This window comes from Apium graveolens, chromosome 5 (genome assembly GCF_009905375.1).
Source record: "Apium graveolens cultivar Ventura chromosome 5, ASM990537v1, whole genome shotgun sequence".
Taxonomy (NCBI): Eukaryota; Viridiplantae; Streptophyta; class Magnoliopsida; order Apiales; family Apiaceae; genus Apium; species Apium graveolens.
The window spans coordinates 314,966,741-314,988,867 of NC_133651.1; the positions used below are offsets into that span (position 1 = coordinate 314,966,741).

General features: G+C 35.5%; 2 protein-coding genes and 1 pseudogene across 2 annotated transcripts; all 3 read right to left on the reverse strand.

The window, feature by feature from the left end:
- Positions 1–823: 823 nt before the first annotated feature.
- On the reverse strand, positions 824–6,673 carry LOC141659470 (ankyrin repeat protein SKIP35-like; annotated as a pseudogene).
- LOC141659471 (uncharacterized) lies at positions 824–11,286 on the reverse strand. The gene is made up of 6 exons (XM_074466357.1): positions 10,770–11,286; positions 10,218–10,424; positions 7,163–8,603; positions 6,017–6,885; positions 4,212–4,644; positions 824–1,797 (listed from the first exon to the last, which is right to left on the reverse strand). The coding sequence occupies exons 1-3, from the start codon at positions 11,235–11,237 to the stop codon at positions 8,460–8,462; spliced, it is 819 nt and encodes a 272-aa protein (XP_074322458.1). The 5' UTR covers positions 11,238–11,286; the 3' UTR covers positions 824–1,797; positions 4,212–4,644; positions 6,017–6,885; positions 7,163–8,459.
- A 3,021-nt stretch (positions 11,287–14,307) lies between these two features.
- On the reverse strand, positions 14,308–22,096 carry LOC141659472 (T-complex protein 1 subunit eta). The gene is made up of 14 exons (XM_074466358.1): positions 21,927–22,096; positions 20,679–20,939; positions 19,807–19,932; positions 19,512–19,715; positions 18,092–18,261; positions 17,877–18,012; positions 17,446–17,562; positions 17,169–17,288; positions 16,987–17,085; positions 16,805–16,894; positions 15,873–15,960; positions 15,298–15,386; positions 15,118–15,192; positions 14,308–14,652 (listed from the first exon to the last, which is right to left on the reverse strand). The coding sequence occupies exons 1-14, from the start codon at positions 21,939–21,941 to the stop codon at positions 14,566–14,568; spliced, it is 1,677 nt and encodes a 558-aa protein (XP_074322459.1). The 5' UTR covers positions 21,942–22,096; the 3' UTR covers positions 14,308–14,565.
- Between the last annotated feature and the right edge of the window lie 31 nt (positions 22,097–22,127).

The following is a 22,127-nucleotide window of genomic DNA, read 5'->3' on the forward strand; positions in this document are numbered from 1 at the left end:
AATAATTGTGCATATATGTCGTAATATAATATATTTGATTTGGGACAATTGTAAGTAATAATGAATTTAATAAAATAATTTTATTTGTTTCGATGATAGTTATTAAATATGAATAGCTAATATTTCGCACCTAATATTAAGTTAATATTTTGCGCCAATTATTTTAGGTTATTAAGTGCGGATAATTAATATGTTGCTTTTGTTATTTTTCATCACCGATTATATGTAATAGCGACTTTTAAAATGATTTTATTAATATCAATAGTTAGTGAACGTTAATAATTAATATTTCCCGCTTGTTATTTTTCAATAGTTAAGCTCGAATATTTAATATGTTATATTTGTTATTTTTCACATTTGGACAAATTTGCCTAGTTAAAAGAACGTTTGTACATTTGTAGTATGTAATTTGTTTTAAATGATGTTGATAATTATTTATGTAACTCAATTATATCTTAAATACTATTAATAAAGCTTATATTTTTTTTGGTTTGTAAATCAATTTTAGTATTATTGTTATTGACGGGCCGATTATTTATATTTAGTTCGACTTTGATAAAATTCTAGCATTATATGTAAATCAAACAAAACAAATACGGGCACAAGGACTTTTATGTTCTCGGAATTTTTTAAGAACAATTAATTTATGTAAAAATAAAATAGAAAATTAAATTTAAGATACTGTTTTATTCCTATGCCAGGTAATGCAGAATAGAAAAAACACAAAAATAACTATTTTTTTTTAAAATTAACAAAAATAAATATTCCAAAGAAATGGTCAATTGTTCCAATTTATAAAAAAAATTGGCAAATTTTAACAAACTTTTAAGAAAATGATCATTTTTATTAATTTTATATAAAAAAATAGGCTAGATTTATTTTTCACCTAAGCAAGTTACAAAAACATGAAGTTTACTTGTATTCACAACATGTGAAGCATTTACATCAAGCTTAAGAAAATTACAGCAGTGAAGTCATTTTTTCATTTTTCGTGCATCACTAGCAAGATATATGCACACCGGGTATCGATTCTTTAGACAAAAATCAGTTTCATGTGTTCTTCTGCAATTTGATCTGCAGGATGGGGTTGAGCAGGTGGCAATGTTTTTATCAGAAGGTTATGTAGAGTTCTTCTGCTCTGATCGGAAACGTCTCGGGCTCTGGTCGACGAATGCAAAGCTTCATCCAATCTTATACCTCAATCTCTGTGATACAAACAGCCTCCGGCCTTGACACACTACCTATACAATGGCAGGTATACTATAGCCACCCTCAGAGCTGAAGGAAGATCTGATAAACAAATTGGAGATTCATCCCACTTAAAAATGTTAGCTAGATTTAAGTAGGTATCTTGTCCTTCCCTCAACCCGTCCAAGAAAGCACTTTCTGACCAGTGTTCCCGGAGAAAGTCCCTGAGCTGAGGTGCAATGTCGTCAGATTTAGAAATGCTCTAAGCCACTGCGTATGTAGCCCTGGCATCTCCAAGAAAATTAGAGTTGAGGAGAAATGCTACCCCGTCCAGCGACTTACTGCTTCTTTCACCAGCAGCGTTTAGAATTTCAATGCTAAGAGCAGCAAGTATATGATGCGGGACGCGAGGAAGGAGATAAGCAGCAATCGCAACAATCATTGAACAACCATTGAACAACCCCTCTCAGCTGCCCTCATTAAAGGACCCAAAAAAGTCTTCGCATTCCCTTCTTCGACTAGACATTCCATAGTTTCAATTTTGCCACAATGGGAAGCAAATTCCAAAGCTAGATCAACATCAACATCCAAACTATTCCTTTGAGAAATCTACCAAATACAACACCAACCAAACATAAGTCTAGTAATCTAACAGGGAAAAAAAAGCAAAAACTGAACTAGCACAAACATATGTTTTTTTTGCTATGTATTGTGCACATTTACACACTAAACTCGTCAATAACCTTAACATCAAAAATAAAAAGGCATACTCTTATGATCTTATCCTTATATATTGCATATAACATCTACACAGGCACCTTCATTACCGAAAAAGGTCAAAACAATCTTAGATTTTATGCAGGGTGACGAATTGCAGTTACTCCTTTGGGAGATGATTAAACTATATCACCGATACGTTTTACATTTGGGCATGATAACAGTAATCACGAGAAAAAGCAACACGACAGTGGATATCACATAACAGAATTACTTCAAAAAATGTAAGTGCACACTTTATCCTAGATTCACATTTTGCACTCACTGCATTTGGTCGAAGGCCTTCTCATTAAGGTGCTTCTTCATCCAAAAGTTTAGAGATGACAGGCAAAAGTAAATTCTTTTTTCTTTTTTTTTTGTATTCTTTCTTTCTCTATTAATTTATTAAATCATGGTCAATTACAGAATTTAAACACTCACGCACTACATCAACTGAGGTTCGTATCCTTGGAGGGAAGAGTGGTCAATTATAGAAATTTAAACACTCACGCATGACGCAGCCTACATCAACTGAGATTCGAATTCTGAAGTTATATTCTACAAAGCAATTACTTGTAATCCAGGAATAAGGAAGAAAAAACAAAGAACGTACATAACATACAAAATAATAACTATCTAATTTCCACTAATAGATGTAGAAGAGGACCCAATTGTTCATGACACAAAATTTAAAAGTCGCCACTGCCTTGGATGTCATGAAAAATTATGAAAGAAAAAAAATACTGTTGACTTGTTCTCTATCAGGTTCAAAGCCATGCAAGATACCAAGAGCTCACGTGTACAAACTTGGATACGTGGATCATATCATAGGAAAAAGAGAATAGAAATTCTCCAGCCAAACCCGTAACCACAAAAAGAGAATAGAAGACCGCCAGCCAACCCATAACCACATTGTAAACCTTAAAACAGTCGAAAATCATTTAGCAAAAAACAGTCGAAAATCTTTTAAATTGTAAAAGTAGCTACAAAGTGGAAAGTATAATACTTCCTAATAGAAAAGGCTTTCTTACAGCTACTTAATGACCTGGAAACATGGTTAAAAAAATAGATAAAATGGCCTCATGCAGTGAGGAGCTGACCTCTATATGCGCAACTATAAGATTGAAGTGTTCATTTACTGTTTCTATGACATCAATATACAAAATTTCGCATATTTATATTATCTAGCTGAGGTACTTTTTAATAGCAAATGATACAAAGAAAATTTAAATTGTCCCAATTGCTTTTATAATCTATATAATGAAGGTTATCCTACATGCTCAAATATTTTAAAGTATTGCTCTTATCTACTTTTTCAATCAAACATCAAAATTTTGTTTCAGTTCCTCCCATCATTAAGAGGAAAAACTAAATTTAATCGACAGAAAACCAAATTGGCTGCCTAATTGATAGTGTCCAGAACACATGTTGCTTTGGTTGGTTGGCTAGATTTACGATAATGTCACATCACTTTTGGCAATGAGGAAAACAACACAAACTAGACAAGGCTACAAAATCAGATTGGAATTTGGATAATACAAGAATTGGATTAAAAACTTGACAGACAAACAACAAGTTCTTGCCTTGCAATTATTGATGCAGTAAAAATACATCGCCTACACAATTTTCAATGTTTTACTTCCAACATCTCACTCACTTTTTATTACTAGATTTCATGTGTAATTTGAAATCGGATAAAGTGCCACAATCAAGGTCATTAAATTGAAGAAAGAAGTTCATTCTCAAATTGAAGGAATCAACGTTGGTTGCTGTCTGTCAAGAACATAAGAAGACCTCTGAACAGGTGGTATTATATGTTGTTGACCATTCAGCCCACAATTGCTACAGTTTTCTATCTCATAATATTTATTGACCCGTTTAAAATTGTCTCCAATACTTAAAGTTTAAATTACTACAGATGCATGCTAAATGGAGATTAAATATGACATGATTTAAGCAATAGGGAAATACCACGCTTGTGCTTTTAATGTCTAGTGAAACTTTATTCTTGATCTTACACCTCGAATATAATGTGCACTGGACATTATACAAAGACTAATATTTTTTAATTGGAAATTTCCAATTGTGTTTTAGAAGACATTATACAAAGACTAATATTTTTTAATTGGAAATTTCCACTAAATAAAATATTTAAATTCAACTACAAGAAGAATTACTTATTTAACTTCAAAAGAAATAAAAAATATACAAATATAATTAATACAAATAAAAAAACACACTTTCGATGGCCTGAGAAGAATGCATACCTGCAACAGGATGCGGACAAGTTCTGTACTCCCAAAACGTGAGGCTTCAAGAAAACATTGATTGACATTGTTTGCACCCCCATCTACCAACATGCTCAGCAAACCTTGGATGACAATCGTTGATATACCTGATGCCCAACCGGGATCATATGAACTAGAAAACAGAGTAAGGGGGAAACAAGCTGCATCAAAGGCTTCTGTGAAGTCCTTTCCAGAGAGATTGCTTCCCGCCAGATAAAGAAACATCTTGAACGCAGATAACTGCAGTTGAATCTGAACAGGTGAGTTTTGATAGATGTGATCTCCATTACCCTGGAAACAAGAATGAAAAACTATACAGTTCAGAGCCCATTCAGTGAACTTCTGGACCTTGGCACCAGCCTCAGCTTTCAAAACCTCATATCCACTACATTCCTGGAGATGTTCGTGCAACCTATTAAATAGGAAGACAACATCGCGCATCAACTTTTAAACATAAACTATTATTAAAAAATTACACCTACAAGATCTTTATTTACAGAACAAGAGCTGGTAACAGGCATGTTCACTCAAACAGCTTTATTATTAAAGTAGCATTGCATCACATAACTAAAGAACTGCTATAGATGAAACTATATATCTAACTAAGACATACAATTGAAAGACCAGATAGACGGGGAATTTTGGTAGGTGGTTTAATTAAGGAAAAACAATTTTCAATTTCATATATCTTCACTCTTCTTTCAGAGTAAGGAACGTGGGTTCTAATATGTGAACAGTGGCCTCAGCTTCCACCTATGATTCACTACTAAACAGACAATCATTGAGGGAATGTTGGTCTTCCACCGACAACTATATAGACATAAATTGACAGAAGAAACGCTATATGGAATAAAATGTGTTAATAATTATAACTAAGGGGGCGTTTCGTTCTTGGATGACCAATTTGATTAACTGGAATAGGAACCTCATTACCGTTAACCGGCCCAATCAACCCCTTGGAATCACACTCTAATTCGCGAGCCAGAAAATAAAGACACTACACTACATGGAACGACAGGACAAATTGTGTTGATAAATTATAAATATAACCACCCTACCTTAACTTTGGATCCAAGGACAAAACATAAATAATAAAATCAAAGAAAGTATCATGAACGAATCTAAAAGTACCCATTAAATTTTCCACAAAAAATTGTTGTGGAAAGGGAAATAAGGCTACATTCTACTTGCATCTAAGCAACTTCACGAAATTTAGTACCATCGCAAATTGTCTACGGAGTACAGCCTCAAACCTATCATATATTATATATTGAGATCTTGTTTTAATATGACAGTCTTCCTTAACTGGTATTAATTAAAGATTTAAAGTGCCAACCAACTGGGCTGGCAATTGGCATATACCGCCTAGAGTTTTCCAGAGGATTTAAGGCGCGTTTGGTTTAAGGTTAATGGATCCAGTTAACAGGAATTGAAATCTTATTCCGATGAACGATTAATTGGACAATTTTTTTTAATTCAAATGGGTAATGTGTTCCTATTTGTTGAGTGATTTGGTTCAAAGTAATGTGTTCCTATGTATCTGGTAATGACTTCTATATTAATAGAATTTTGTTGTCATTTAAAGGATCAAATAATATATTAATATTGCAGATAAATCATTCCCTTGCAACGTCGTATGTAAGTATCTACTCAAAGTGATTACTCTTGTTAAAAAAACACCATTTGATATGACAAAAAAAATATAAAACAAGGGGTCAAGTTTCCTCAAGAGGTAATTGTATCAGAACAAGAGCGGAAAAGAATTATAGATTAACTTTTATTACCGTTCTGCCATTACAGAAACAGTATCCGCTAGGCTCATTGTTAGACTTTGGCAAGCAGAAACACAGGATGCAAGGAACGAAGTTCTGAGAGCTGCTCTAGTAAAGTCATAAGCACCATAAGCAATAACTTTTTTTAATTACTCCTTTTATACCAAACAGCTCGTCCTCTGTAGTAAAAAACCAAACTGAATTAAGCGAAATGCACAAAGAATCATTAAGTGTCTGGGGATCAGCCAACAATATCAGACTTTCAGCAAGTTCCCAGTCACGACAACTCACAGCAGCCTGAAACAATATCAGACTTTCAGCAAGTTCCCAGTCACGACAACTCACAGCAGCCTGAAACCTTCTACCAAGTTTCTTCTCAGCCACACCATTATCAGTATGTCCAGGTTCAGAATCTGAAGTCACCAGTCTAGATTTCATCTTTTGGGATGCTCCGCAAGTACAACCATCTTCAACCATTCCCGTCTTTTTTTCATTTGCCAGCGAACCTTCCCACGAGAAAACTACATCACCATCACTCACCTCTCCTTCTTCGTTATTCATCCCACCATTATCACTCTCATCAATATTTATGTCAGTACATTCATCAAGAGGCATAGATTCATTTCTCAAATCAAGCTCCATCAAGGCTTTCTCATCATCCATTTCCATTCCTTTCTAACTTCGGCAACCATCCCAAATCAAAATACTCAGTTCTTCCCAAGTACAATAATCAGATCTCCAAAGTCAAAATCTTTTGCCAGACCAAAAAAAATAACTATCCAAAAAAAAACCACAACCACCTAAAATCTTGTAATTATCCTCTTTAACCGAAAAACACAACAAACCCCCACCACAAACAATTCAAAAATAAAGCCTTCAATCTGAAAAAACAAAATAACTATAAATAAAACAATAAACAACAACGAAATCAAGAAAATAATCTTGATTGAATGATTGCTACGTAACAATAAAAATCACACAAATTCACAAATGGGTATTCAAATTAACATGAAAATCAACATACCCATCAAGAAAAAAGATCAAAATCCAATCTTTATCAATGCATACACATGTCTATACATATATAAGTTCTGAAACCCAAAAACCCCTAAATGAAATTAGAAATTAAGCATGAAAGGAGAGGAAGAAAAAGCAAACCTGTTGAGTGAGAAAGAAAAATGACACCCACAATGTCTCCCTCTGGACCTGTTTAGAGTATTTTGTCATCTAAACTCATTTCTCCTCCTCTCCCTTTCCTTTCCTCCTTTTTCCTTCATACATACATGTAAATATGTAATAATACACTTTGTGATAAATTCTACTATTATATAGAAATCATGCAAAATATGGGTATGTGTAGTTTTACACCATCTATAATTATATGTATAACAAAAAGGGAAATTAAATTGAAGAAATGTAGGACTCTAGACATTACAAAATCTTCAGTTAACTTGTTTTCAGAGCATGTAAAGCACTGACATCTAGCTAAAAAAATTGAAGTCGTTTTGCATTTTCCGTGCATCACAAGCAAGATATATGCACATTTGGTATATATTCTTTAGACAAGATCAGTTTCATGTGTTGTTCTACAGGTTGATCAGCAGGATGGGGTTGTCCATGTGACAATATTAATCAGAAGGTTTATGTAGAGTCTTCTGCTCTGATCAGAAGTTTTGGGTTCACAAATGCAGAGCTTTCTCATCGCTGACATATATGGATTTGGATCAAGAAGGGGGCAGGGTTTCTAACATCGGAACACTGATCTGAATATTGTAACATAGGGTGTCTTTCAACATATTTCCACCTATATCGTGTGGAAGGAAACAGAGTGTACTGCAAACTACGCATGAAGTATTAGTATTACTTACTCATCATTCTTAAGTGGTTAGCTATCCTCGGACTTTTTTTACTACATTCTGAAGGCAGGGATCGCTATAAAGACAAAGTATAAAGAGTGTACTCTTTTCAATAGCATCTAGGAAGCAAAAGCTGGAGAGGAATAGCGTCTAAAAAGGAAGAGCTGGAGTGTTGCATGGAACTGAAATTGATAAATGTTACCCAAAAAAGGAGTACAAGTCGCTGTAAAGTCATTAATAAATGGACCAGCATATTAGCACATGGAAATTTAAGTAAATCTGATTATACGACAAACAAAATGATTGTACAGTGCACACACTAGACAGCACAGAGCTTCAAACAGAGTTCGACCATTGGAAGCTATTGAAAAATATTTTATTTCATTATTACCAATGTAACCAAAATATGGAAAACATTTGGAACAGTACTTGACAAGCATGACAAGCATGACGAGCAGAACAACCACAACCATGTTTCTGAATACTTCACAAAAAAAAACTTTTATCCTGTAAAAATACGGTAATACATTCTAAAAGAACCTCGATGTGGCAATATGTTCAAAACTAATAATGAGGGTGTTACATGATCAGGAAATTGATCAGGATATATTTGCGTTCTTTAAAGATCCAGTTTCAACAACACCTGCAGATGAGCGCATCAAATGAATGCCCAGTGTAGCAACACAAGAAGCATCTGACTTCAGATGGGGCTGCACTGATTCCCAGATCTTTTTCTTTTGAATCTGTATTCGGTAATATATAAATATATATCAGAAGGGAACCTGGGGAAGGAAGACTTAAGCAAACAGTAAAAATTATCAAGACAAGTACATATCTTTATTTCTTAGGGAAGAAAGCATAAAAAGAAATTAGATAGAGGAGCATTCTGTACTTGAAAATGGCAGGTCTCAGAGGCACACACAACATAAATAGAGCCTTAAGGAGACCTAGTTGCTCTCTAAAGTGGTATATAGATGAGAGAACCTACTTTATCGAAAAGAATCAGATATAAATAAACTGATAGGAGATGCCAGTTTTTGCCGCCTGTAGGTTTACAAATTGCTTAAAACTAGAATAGCATTTAAGCTTATGTCCACGCATTAAAACTCGGACCATAGATTTCAGAACACCATTCAATGACACTACAACAATTTCTTTTAATATCAATGCATCCCATTCCCATAAGCTTAATTTGGTTGCACTCAGTAGATTGAAATAATTTATTGTTGAACTAAGAAGCAATATTATAACCGCATACTCCAAAGTCCAAACCCACCGACCCAAGCATAAAGTAGACCCACATTCCCTAAAGATCCGCCATAGAATTCAGACACCCTTCAGTGACACTGCAATAATTTTTTTATATATATCATTGCATCCCCTTAAGCTTAATTTAGTTATACTCAGTACATTAACATTACTTATTATTTAACTTAAGAGTAATGCTTCAAACATATACTCCAAAGTAGACCAACATTCCCTACAGTTCCTCCACTAGGTAGCAATTGACCTTGTTCCAAATCATTTTGGAATTTGATTAGATTTTCCAACTCCAGCAACCCAAAAATGAAATTATTTTTTTTTAAAAAAAGAGAAAGATGAAGAAAGAGAATATGGGAAAAAATATCACAGGTTAATCCAAAAGAAAGAAAAAGCTTTAAATTTGGGGATATAAAGCTAGAAACTCTAGATCAAATCTGTAAAAAAAGTTTGGAAACACACAAGGTGGGTGATGCCTCGGTTTCGGTGCTTGGACTATATAATTCATCACTAAAAAGGTTTAAAGACACAGCAGGGAGATGGTAAGCTATCTAAGGTTGTGACTCATACACTAAGTCTCGCATACATTGATTGATTAATTAGATGTGCCAATTAATGTACTCTTACTAAGAAAAATATGCATATATTTAATTTAGCTTCACTGGCATATTGATTGTACTCTGCTTTGGTTGAGAAGGATGAAATGAGGTAGCAATAGAATGAGAAACTACATAAAAATTAAAGGTGGAAAATGGAGGATTAGAGAGTGAAGAGTAAAAAGGGATTGTGAAAAGAATGAATAAGAAGCAGAATGGATCATTCATTCTCAAATCAGCAGGTTTGAGCTCTAGGTTGAATTGGTTGGGATGGATTGATCAAAAAGAATGAAACTTGCAAATACTTCTCTAAAAAAAAAGTTCCATTCCCATTCCATCCGATATGATTGCTCCCAATCAAACGGAACATAAAGGTACTCCTACGGAAATGTGACCAATATAAAGTGTGATCCACCTAACCATTAGCATACTATCAAACAACATTACTAAAAATCATCATGGTATAGCATTAAAACGTAAACTCTAGAAAGAACAAAAGACCTGATTAGGCGAGGCAGCATCAGGCAAATTCTCAACCTCGTCTTCAGAACCAAACCAAACACGATCGCCTGGAACTGAACCCTCGGGAGGGACAAGAAGCTCCACATTCTCATGTAAAGCATCAGAAGCAGCCATAAGCATTCCAGACGACTTGACACCGCGCATATTCCTCGGTTTCAAATTAGCAAGCACAACAACCTTTCTATTCTGCAACTCACCACACACCCACAACACAAATTAGCAACAAACACACACAAACAGATAAAAAGACAAGGCTAAATATCAAATTTGCCACTACTTAACTAGCAAAATATCAAATTTACCACCGATAAATTCAGGACCTCAAAGTTACCACTTTTCAGGCAACATTACTGATGATTTTATTGTCTGACCAATTTGAGACAACACGACTTTAAAGTGACTAATTTGAGACCCCGAACTTATAATCCCCAAATTTGAAACTTTGTTAATTATACATTTGCAAACTTGATTAATAATCCTAAAAACAGTAAAACACACACGAAACTACTAAACAAGAAAATGTGGAAAAACCTCGAGATTTTCGAGAGGAATGTACTTGACAAGGCCACTACAAATGATTCTTGGTTCAGCTTCACCAACATCAACTTCCTCAACATAAAGAGAATCAGCCTCTTCATGTCTCCAAATCTTGATAATTTGGCCTACTCTTATGTCCAAAATGTTACCCAACCCCTTCAACTTATCATCCTCGGAAACAACATCATCAGAATCAGGAGCCTTAGACACAACATTGTTATCAGTAACAGGAGCTGAGCCTGAGGTTGTGCAAAAACACACTTTACTAATAGTCCTAATAGTATTAGGATTAGTAGTAGTAGTTGTGGTCTTTAAATGGGGAAAGTTGAAGTGACCCTTTTGAGTGGGGAGGGAATAGGAGAGACCCTTTTGACGGCGGAGCGAAATGGCGGCGGTGGCGCCGCCGCGGCTTAGGTAAGATAGGAGTAGAGTTCTGGATAGATTTGCTGCAGCAACTGCCATTGTGATTATATGTGTTATTATGGATTTTTTTAGAGGTTTGGTGGGTTTTGTTATTTCCAGAGTTTTGTTTTTAAACTCATTGTGTATTTTTTTTATTTGAGAAGATTATTAATTTATCGAGATTAAAAAAGTACTACTTGTATTATTAGTTGGATAAAGTAATATATTTTGATAAATAATTCGCTTATCAAATATTTATTTATCGAAATTTACTGTGTAGAAACTATTTTGATGATTTGAAGATTAAATTTGTTATTCTTCGGCACGGTTGGATAATTAAAGTAGTTAAAATTTATCCTCTATCATGTCTCACGTCCTAGATTCTATCATCGCTCATCCCAGAAATTTATGATTTATGAGAATAAATACTCAATTGTAAGATTATAAGCCATATTTGAAAAAAAATATATTATTCCCCAACTTCTGCAAGGATATTGTTGAAGGAAAATAAAAGATATTCAAATTATAATTTTTCCAAATTTAAAGCAGATTTCATTAATGACCTGAAAAAGATTCAATCGGACTTTGTGGCGGCGTCAGAAGCACGCCGATATGGAGAAGGGCTTTGTCGGATAGACACGTGGGGTGACTTCAAACAGGAGCTTAAAAGGCAATTCTACCCTGAGAACGTGATTTACATGACAAGGAAAAAGTTAAGGGAGCTCAAACATCGGGGCAATATAAGGGACTACGTGAATGAGTTCACTGCCTTGATGTTGCAAATTCCAAGCATGTCGGGTGAAGATTTCTTGTTCTACTTTGTGGACGGACTACAAAACTGGGCCAAACAAGAGCTTCAACGAAGGAACGTCAAGGATGTAGATGAGGTTGTAACCGTGGCGGAGTCCTTGGTGGAGTTTCAAAGGGAGCCTTCCAAATCAAATACGCTTCAGGAGGAGAGCGACGAGGGAAGTGATGAGGAAGATGTTGGTTCAAGGAGTGGAAGTCCATGAAGGAGGCGTGACGCGGGGGCATCATCAAGCCATGGCCCAAGCGAGGGAAAGCCTAAGGGCTATGTGTCGAAAAAGGGTTGCTACGTATGCGAGGGGCCACACGTGATGGCGAAGTGTCCGAAGTTGGGGTCATTGAGCGCAGTGATCCAACGTGAGGAAGAGGAGTCGAGGAGGTAAGGGAGGAATCACCACCGGTATCTCCAACAAAAGTCGAGGGGCGACGCGAGGTGAAGGAAATACTTGGTGAGCGACTCGTTAAAATCAAGGGATTAGCACCGAGTAGGCAATACTTGGTGAGGTGGAAGGGTGCGGCACCAAGCAATGCAACGTGGGAACTGGAGCGGAACTTGGAGCAACACCAAGAGGCGTTGGAACGTTATTGGGAGTCGACGGCGTCGACGAGGGCGTCGACGAATTTGGTAGGGGAGAGTGTCACGCCCCGCCAAAATTCAGTCTCTTTGTGCGCGGAAGATTTTAGAGAAGACCGGAATTGTCCAGATGACTCTATAATATAGTGGAATATTATGAAAGTTTTTGGAAGGCGCTTGGAATTTCAAGAAGGATCTGGAAGATGGAGGAGTTTGGTGGAACTTGGTGGAACCTTCCGGAACCTTCAAGACTTGGGAGCTTTCTAGAGATTTCCTAGGAATACTTGTGTATATTCTAGATAGGTAGATTATAGAATAATCTTGTATAGGTAGTTAGTGGAATAATCTAGAAGCATGTGGGATGCACATGTTCTAGAATTCTCTCTAAGTGGTGGAGGAGACTATAAATAGGTGAGACCCCTCATTTGGAGAGGCATAGAGAGAAATAGAGGAAGTGATGACAAAGTGAGAGCATTCAAGAGTAAGGCAAGAGGGATTGTCTACTGAGGGTGAGTGCTAAACTTTGTAATACTAGTAAGGGGCTAGTGTGTGGATCAAGGGGATCCAACTTTGTAATATTGGGTTATTAATAAAGAAAGGGTCTTTTTTAGTAAATTTGTGTGTGCCTTCTCTTACTTCACTTATATCCGCTGCATAAGTGTTAGGGAGACACTTGAGGAAGGCTGGTCTAGTAGTTCGTTTTGAGGGAACCAGGTTGAAAAACAAATAGAGATAAATAATTAGCCGTTTTGTTTCCAGATTGCTTAACAAATTGAATACAAATATTCTGAAAATTAAAAATGAAGGTAATGGTTTCCCGAACAATCCAGCACGCATATCCCCCGAAAACAGTAGCTTCACAATTGACCCTCACATTAATTCGATTGATATTGCAATGTTCAGAGGACTCAGTTGCAACAACTGAGTTTAGAGGCCTCATATTACGAACAAATATTTTTTGTGAGAGGTGAGCACATGTGATTTTCACCACCGTTCCAAACGCACCCCAGCTATCTACCTGCCGGATACCAACTATAAACATGTCGAAAGTGTTGTTGATGCGAGATATCTATATCTCCCAATACACCATTCAATTGATTTTCAACACAACCACCACATCGCACAAAGCGAGACACATCGCATAAAACGAGACAATCAAACACAAAAATAATAACTTAAACAGAACAATACGAAAAAAACCTAAAATTCAAAAATCTCAGAATAACACCAAATTGTAATATGTTGTTAGACCAAAGATTTTGAATTCAAAAACTGAATTTTATTATAAAATTCAAGCTCTTACCTTAGTAGGTCTGAAAACTAAAGTGAAGAACTGTAATGGATATTTCGAGTTTTATAAAACGAATCTCGATTTTATTAAAAAAAAGTGAATAAAAGGAAAAGATGAAGATGAATATGGAGATAGAGATGGGTAGAAATGGTGAAAAAGAAGGTAGAGCGGCTAGGATAAGCTGAAGTTAGGTTAGGGCGGACGACTCTCATGCGAGAGAGAATTGTAAAGATATTCAAATTATAGTGATACATCAATTAACAAATGAAAAGAATAAAATGTTGGGTGAAATGATAATAACCCGCAACACTATTAAAATTATATAACTCTTTTTTGCTACGTAAATTATATTATTTATGTGTTCCACATAATTCTTGATATTTAAGGTTGAACTATTTTTCTTTTTTCAACTGATAATATGATTGGTCAAGCCAGTCCACAACTCCGCACAATATGAGTATGCAAATTAAAATGTTCAACTTTTAACAATCAAAATTGGCTGAAGGCATACAAGTATTAAAACATCATAACCAAAAGTGGACTACTAGGAGATAAATCACAATAACAATATAACAAAGACTTGAATCTCTAATTAGAATACAAAAGGATAAATAACAAGAAAAATACAAATGGTTGAACTCTCAAACAGTCGTGCCGAGGAGCTTAGAACAGTAAACCAACCAACCAGCGAGTAAGTAAATATACATCTAAGAAACCTATCTTCTGCGCATCCCTCTTCCACGACCGCCGCCACGCCCTCTGCCCATTGCACTTGCAGCAGCTTCACCCTGTGCACTCTCAGACTGCATAGTGAATGTTGTCAGAAGCCATCAGAAGTACAGCAACACACAATTAAGGGTAACAAATAAAGAAGCGTGATTTTGATGTTAAACTAAGTTTGAAAGTGTGGTAGATACCAATGGCATTCTTAATGCCACCTATAAAACACTACACTATTTTATCTTAAAACCAAGACAAATAACAACTACATTACTTTTTGGCACGCTTTTCAATGCTCCTTTAAAGCATAATTCTACAATATTTTTTTTTAAAAAAAAATTCTGAATAAAAGTTTTATGTTTAAACTTTTATTCAAAAAAAAAATTAAAAAAAAATATTATGAAACTATATTTTATAGAAGCCTCGAAGTACGTGTAAATTGTAAACATATACTACCTACCGGGACGGAGGTAGTATGATACTAAGTAGTTTGTTTTTTTAATTCTAACAGTCTACTATTAACTATGACTGCGATTCAAGTCCATTACCTTTGGGTTCTTTACTGTTTCATCCACACTTAGAATTAGACAAGCTGCCTCTGTAGCTGCATTTATCGCATTGATCTGGAGAGGGATAATTTTAAAATGATACATTAAATAATCGTACTTGCAAGCAATGAAACAGAACAAATTATTTAATTCAAGCAGTATGTGAAAACTTTAATATACCTTCACAACAGCTGGCTCCCACACAAAGTTCGCGTACGAATCAGCAATTCCACCGGTATTAATATCTACTCCATAAAGTGCACCTTCACCTACACATAATTTTTCAACAGCGTTAATAGAGTTACAACCACAAATATCATAACCCAACGACTAACGGTTGGTAACATCAAAACCAAAAAGACAAGGAAATCCATCTTTGATCTTAAACTAGTTCTTTTGAGAAGGGGTGCATACAGCAACGAATAATAGAGCTAATCAATCTCAAAATGGACAATTTAATCCAGGGCACGACATATAGTATACAAGTGTCCAAGATTTGGTGAAAGGACAGATCCACCGCTTACAGTCCAGTGAAAATATATGCAGGACCCAAACCAATACACTCACACACACACACCACTCTTTGCATATCCACCTAAACTTTAGGTACACAAGTACATCTAAAGCATATAAAGAAACGAGCACCTAGATTTTGAGAAAAGATATTAATTCCAAATGCCAACATGTAAATGGCCAAGAATCTAAATGATGCTACAAATATACATGTATAGAAATAAAACAGAAAAGCAGCTAACCTGATGCTAACGCATGTTTCTGCCTCAGCTTGTTCAGCACATCAGTTGCATCAAATCCAGCATTGTCACAAAGTTGACGAGGGATAACCTGTAACATAATATTTACAGATATAAAAGTAGAACATATATATATATATTGATTACCACATAATATTTACAGATATAAAAGTAGAACATATATATATATATATATATTGATTACCATCTTAGATGTAAAAAATTACCGTGTCATATAGGAGAAGAATAAAAAAGCAGCTTATAAAATTAAGACTAATTGGCTATATCCTAATTCACATTATGTAACTTGGATTTAGGTTGTCAAAGATGACTTGGATTTACTGTTATACAGGAAGGGTGGTTCATGCAATGGAAATTTCTAATAGGAATTAATCCCCCTAGGATTTAAGTCTGGACTGCACAGCAACTGTAATCAACGAGCAACTTCACTGGTTGATACCGAGATTTTCACTAAAAGCTAGCAACTGAATTGTTTGCATATATTCCACCGGCACATTAATAGTAGAATGTAACTGCTTGCACTGATTTTTCAAAAAACAAGGAACTATAATAATTATCCAGAAGGTACATCCAATAAAGTTCAATCTTCATGACTTATGTCAAAGATGCATAGCATTGGAGGATTTCTACCCTAAAATATACATGCCACAGGTTAAACCGTGTCTCAATCTTTAAATAATAAATGAAAGACTTCTGATTCGAACAATCAATTCATACTCCAAGTATCTGATGAATACTCAGTACTACCGCACACAAAAAAGGGGAAGTAAAACTGGATATAAACAAGTGGAAAACAAAATTGCGAATGCACTTGCTCCTAACAGTAAATTGTACTCGCTCTATTGGTTCGAAGGATGACCTTACTTTCGCAAAAAAAAATGCAGATAACCTTCTTGGAAATCTTGAGATCATACCTCGAGAGCTTTGGCGTACGAGTTTATAAATAGCTGGGACTTTCCAGCTATTGTGCGTGCATGCTGCCTCAAGTATCGGCTTATCTCCATCTATGAAACAACAAAACATTACAAGTCATAAAGGTGTTATGATACATGCAACAACAAAACAATAGTATGAGTACAAAAAGACGAATTCATACATCGATAGCACCCCCACCAGCAACTACAGTAGAGTTCTTCATAGCCCTCCGGACAATCATAATGGCATCATGTAAGCTGCGCTCTGCTTCCTCAATGAACTGATAGAGACCATTAAATCTTTTTGTCAACAATGTAATAGCTAAACATATCAAATAATATGTCAACGTTAATAAATAAAAACCTGGTCAGCTCCCCCACGGAGAACAATGGTGGCTGTCTGGCCAGAAGGGCATCCACTAAATATATTAAAACGCTCATTTCCAACTTGCTTCTCCTCGAAAATTTCACAGGATCCAAGAACCTATTTGACAGACCAATCTTAACAACTTTGCCAAATGAAAAGGACAAAAGAATTTAACCTAATAAAGTATCATATATTTCTAATTTCTAATGTTGCTTGTACCGATACATTTAAACAATAATGGCAAATATATTTTGAGCAAATTTAAAGAAGATACCTCATCAATGACATTGTTGACTGATGTCTGTACAGTTCCACCGGTGGCTGCAGCAACCCTCTGCAAATCCTCTTCAGCAACACGGCCAGCACAAAAGATATCTCGGTCTGCAAAATACTGAAGAAAAAAAGCAACTTACTAGATGATAATTGTCAATTAGTTATTTATAATAGCAATTCTTAAATGTTACTCATGTTAAAGAACAAACCAAATAGTCTAAACTGCAGTACTAAGCACAAGAAATGTCTCAATACTGCATATTATACCAAGCAGACAACTTAGATTGGCATCAATAACTTGCACGATAAAACTATCAATGAACTAATAAAAGACTTCAAGCAACTATAAGTACTTCTTCAGGCCATCAAGTTAAATTAGGTATAGAAATATTTTGGTTGTCAATGCTCAAAATAAGTGAAAGAAGATGTCACCTGTGTTCCTAGATCACCAATAGCCAAACGTGACAAAACAATCTTGGCTCCACTATTCACACATTTATCCAATTTATCGTAAATAATATTCCATTCTGCATCAACAATTGACTGATACTGCAATGGGTCTGATAGCCTGTGGTGTACGAGAGCAATATTTTAGTAAGGTATGTACTGCTTAAAATATGTTTTTCTAAGACCCTAACTAATCTAACCTTATTTCAGCATTCTCTTTTTCTGATTTCAGCTCCAATTCAATGTTAAGTAATAGTATCTTAGGATTCTCAAATTTCTTTGGTTGCTGTTCAAAACCAGCATATGAGAATGTCTTTTTAAACGCAACACCATTCACGAGAAAAGAGTCGCGCATTGTACCTCCGGGAACCTGTAAAATTAGTTTAAGGGGATAAATCGTCAAGTAACTTAAACATATAATAGTCTGATCGATACATATGCACATTAATCAAGCTTATTCAATGGGCCAATAACCAATTATTACCTCGAGATGTTTTATTTCTTTCTAATAATCTATTGATGATCACCGTTACCTAGTTTTTAACATATATAAGTGCAGTTTTTAGACAACTAAACTTTAACTTAAAAGTTCTCTATTTTCGTCAATATATTCCCGACACTTGTGCTCATGAGTGTAACCGAAAAAGTAATAAATTACCAAGCATAGTAGAATTGTAAGGATTAGCTAAACCGCCAAAATCTTACAAGCACATGTTAAAAAATGAATTTGTTTATCCAAACTATGTATTACTTACAACCAACAGGAATCTAATAACTGATAAGGTCCGCAAAACAATAAACCGGTCTTTTATTGACACAATACGGTGCTTTAAACCAGCTTTCTAGATCATTACACTGAAAAAGTAACTCCGGCTCGACATTACCTTCATAACCGTTTCTATGGTTGTATATATTGTTGTTACATGTGACCAGAAAAATGTATATATAAAGACAGTAAGAAGAGTAAGTATCCTGTACAAAAACTTGTTTACTTTTGTGCTTCAGAGTTGAGAAGATATGAAAGAAAACAAAGCATAATTATTCTCTCCTGGTTGTGCCATGAAGAGCAAAACAAATTTTATGAGTTAAAAAGAGTGAGAAAGTAAAATAAGGGTGAAGAAGTTATCTAGTGACCGTAATTTTCATTTCCTCCAATCCTGCCCTTTCCTTTTTCTCCTAAACAAGATCAGATCAAGAACACGAGAATCATTTTTCCTTGCTCCGCTAAGCAAAACAAGGGATTGGGAAAAACAACATGCCACGTCCAAGATACGTGTTGACAAGATGTGCCCCTTCAAATATTAGTATAAGCATAGAATAACTAAACAAAGTAACACATAAAAAAGAAAAAAAAAACGCACGCACAAGTGTTGCAATAATCTTGCTAAGGACCATAGTCAATGTCAATGCAAGGCTATCAAGCAATAATCTTGCTAAGGATTATATAGAGTCATCTACGTAAAGAAGTCAAGATACAAGGTTATTATGCAATAAACATGGTTCAATCATCAGTCACTTGTCGTCTGAGGTATGGTCTGTATGGTATACACCAATGTCCATGTGACAGAATCACTCCAGATAGCTTAAAAATACCTAAAATTTGGTACTGCATAGGTTTACCTTCTTTATTCCAATCATGTTTAGCCTATCATCATTTCCAATTGCAAGGACAGAATCAACAACCATTGATGCAAAGAACTCCTTCTCTCCGCCTATGAGCTTTGATGAGAGGGTGGTAGCAGCACATTTAGCTAATAGACTTTTCTTTTCTTCTAAACTTTTCCCCTCTATGCTAACTGCTAATTCTTTAATCTTCTCGATTGCCTGTTAAAAAGAACATATTACCAAATACCAAGGCTTAATGCAACAGAATAAAAGAAGGCACAAACATTACAAAAAAGCTCAGATCCTCTACCAAATAGGAAGCAGTTCGATAACTGCGAATAAGATTTTGTGGGTGGACACCATCTTCAATGAAAGGCTTTGCCTCCTTTAAAAACTCTCCTGCGAGCAAAACCACTGTAGTGGTTCCATCACCCACCTGTTAAATTATGAGGAGTCAAGACAAAAAGTTTCACAGTTAAACAGCAGCTTGACCATTTGACGAGTGATCCAGAGGGTATGACATAACTATTCTTTTTCAAACACTCTGTGACAAACTGACAACTACTAGTTGCTAAATTACATTTTCTCACGTCCAGAAACATGATGCTTTATGCAACAAGCATACAGATTTCACTTTATGCAACAAGCATACAGATTTCACATGTTTTATAATGTTTCACTTTGAAAAATAAATCTCTAACACTTGGCAAATGCATTTTTAATGATCACAAAATTGGAGCCCCGGTAGACTTCTATTAAGCAAGAACTTAATATAAAACCAACAAAACACAGATGGAGAAGAGCTTTTGATGATCAGACTGTTTTCTTTCCAAACTACAAACCAATAATGTATCATTTCCACAGTAAGTCATATTTTCAGCATGATGAGATGAAACTTATCTAAACCTAGGGTCATTTAAACACACTGACAATTCTACCTTGGCTGAAAAAAATCAAACTACTACTGCAGGATAGTTCCTAATATCAATTGCTCTTGTTAGTAAAAATCAGTGTATTAAGCCAATTCTCTCCTATTTAAGAGAAAATCGGGCGGCTAATTCCATACAATTTACAGGGCTAATAGAATAAATCTGGAAATTCTGACCACGTTATATAATCTTTGAAGGTACATAATAGTTTAAATGGACATAGAGAAAAATCAAAAAAGACAAACAAACTCACCTCGGAGTCTTGTGACTTGGCAATATCAACAAGGATCTTAGCTGCGGGATGGACAATGTCAAGAAGCTTCATAATCGTTGCACCGTCATTAGAAATAGTGGTGTTTCCCTTATCATCATGGATCAACTTGTCCATACCCCTTGGTCCAAGAGTAGTACGCACCACATCCGCCACAGCCATAACTGCATTAATGTTGCTCACCAACTGCGCCTTGCCTTGAGACGTATCTGTCCCTTCTTTCAGCAATATAATCTGTGGTTGCTGTTTTCCCAAAAACAAATCGCATTTTTCAACCAAACAAATCAAAACAATCACAACTTAAAAAACTAGAATCTGAAAACAAAACCTACAAAAACACCATAAATCACAATCATAAACATAAACACAAAGTTTAGTCAGCACTCGAAATAGGTTACTGTTAGTGTTATTATCTAAACATAAACTAGCTGGAACTTAACAGCAAAAACTCCTACTAGTTAAAAAAATTAAATAAATCGGTTCTCTTCAGAATATAATCAATCGACAAACAAATGAAATTTGAGTACAAGCAATGAGGTAACTACTATGATCTATGTATAATTACACATCTCTACATATATCACAAACTTAAAAACACAAATAAATGATTAAAATTAATATTAGGTCACTCCTGTTCTCAGTCTGAGCAATTCGTTAAAAACAAAAAGTCAGCATTCGAAATACGCTAGTGTTAGTGTTTTTATCAAAACATAAACTAGCTGGAACTTAACAACAAACTCCTACTAGTTAATTTTTTAAATATATCGGTTCTCTTCGGAATATAATCAATTGCAATTAAATCGAGTTTCCGTAAGGCAACAAGGCAAATAGTCCGATCTATGTATAATTACACATCTATGCATATATATATTACAAACTTAAAAACACAATTACATAATTATAATTATAATTAGGTCAGTGTTGTTTTTCAGCTTGAGCAATTAGTTAGTTACAAACACTAACAAAATGTAAAGGGGAGGGAGGGAGGGAGGGGGGGAGAGAGAGAGGGAGAGAGAGAGAGAGAGAGAGAGAACGAGAGAGAGGGGGGAGAGAGAGAGAGAGGGAGGGAGGGAGAGAGAGAGGGAGAGAGAGAGAGAGGGAGGGAGAGAGAGGGAGAGAGAGGGAGAGAGAACGAGAGAGAGAGGGGGAGAGAGAGAGGGGGAGAGAGAGAGGGGGAGAGAGGGGGAGAGAGAGGGGGGGGAGGGAGGGAGAGAGAGAGAGAGAGGTTACCATCATAGTAGACATCGTGAATAGCGACGCGTATGAATATGTGTGTGTGAAGATTAGAGAAATGGAAGCTTGGGTAGTGTGTGTATAGGCAGGAAGGAACTAGGGTTTTAGAAAGATTAACACTCTTCTTCTCGCGCTACTCACTTCACAACAATGTGCGACTGTTTTTAATAGATCTCTCTTATTCTTTTTCATCTCGTT

Excerpts from the sequence above, each read along its gene's own strand:
- LOC141659471 (XM_074466357.1), bottom strand. The coding sequence starts at position 11,237 with ATGGCAGTTGCTGCAGCAAATCTATCCAGAACTCTACTCCTATCTTAC. Across the intron at positions 10,425-10,769 it reads TTCCTCTCGAAAATCTCGAG|AATAGAAAGGTTGTTGTGCT; the intron begins GTTTTTCCACAT and ends GGTGAGTTGCAG. Across the intron at positions 8,604-10,217 it reads ATGCTGCCTCGCCTAATCAG|ATTCAAAAGAAAAAGATCTG; the intron begins GTCTTTTGTTCT and ends TACCGAATACAG.
- LOC141659472 (XM_074466358.1), bottom strand. Across the intron at positions 15,387-15,872 it reads GAAACATGCGTTAGCATCAG|GTGAAGGTGCACTTTATGGA; the intron begins GTTAGCTGCTTT and ends AATTATGTGTAG. Across the intron at positions 14,653-15,117 it reads AAACAGTAAAGAACCCAAAG|TCTGAGAGTGCACAGGGTGA; the intron begins GTAATGGACTTG and ends TTCACTATGCAG.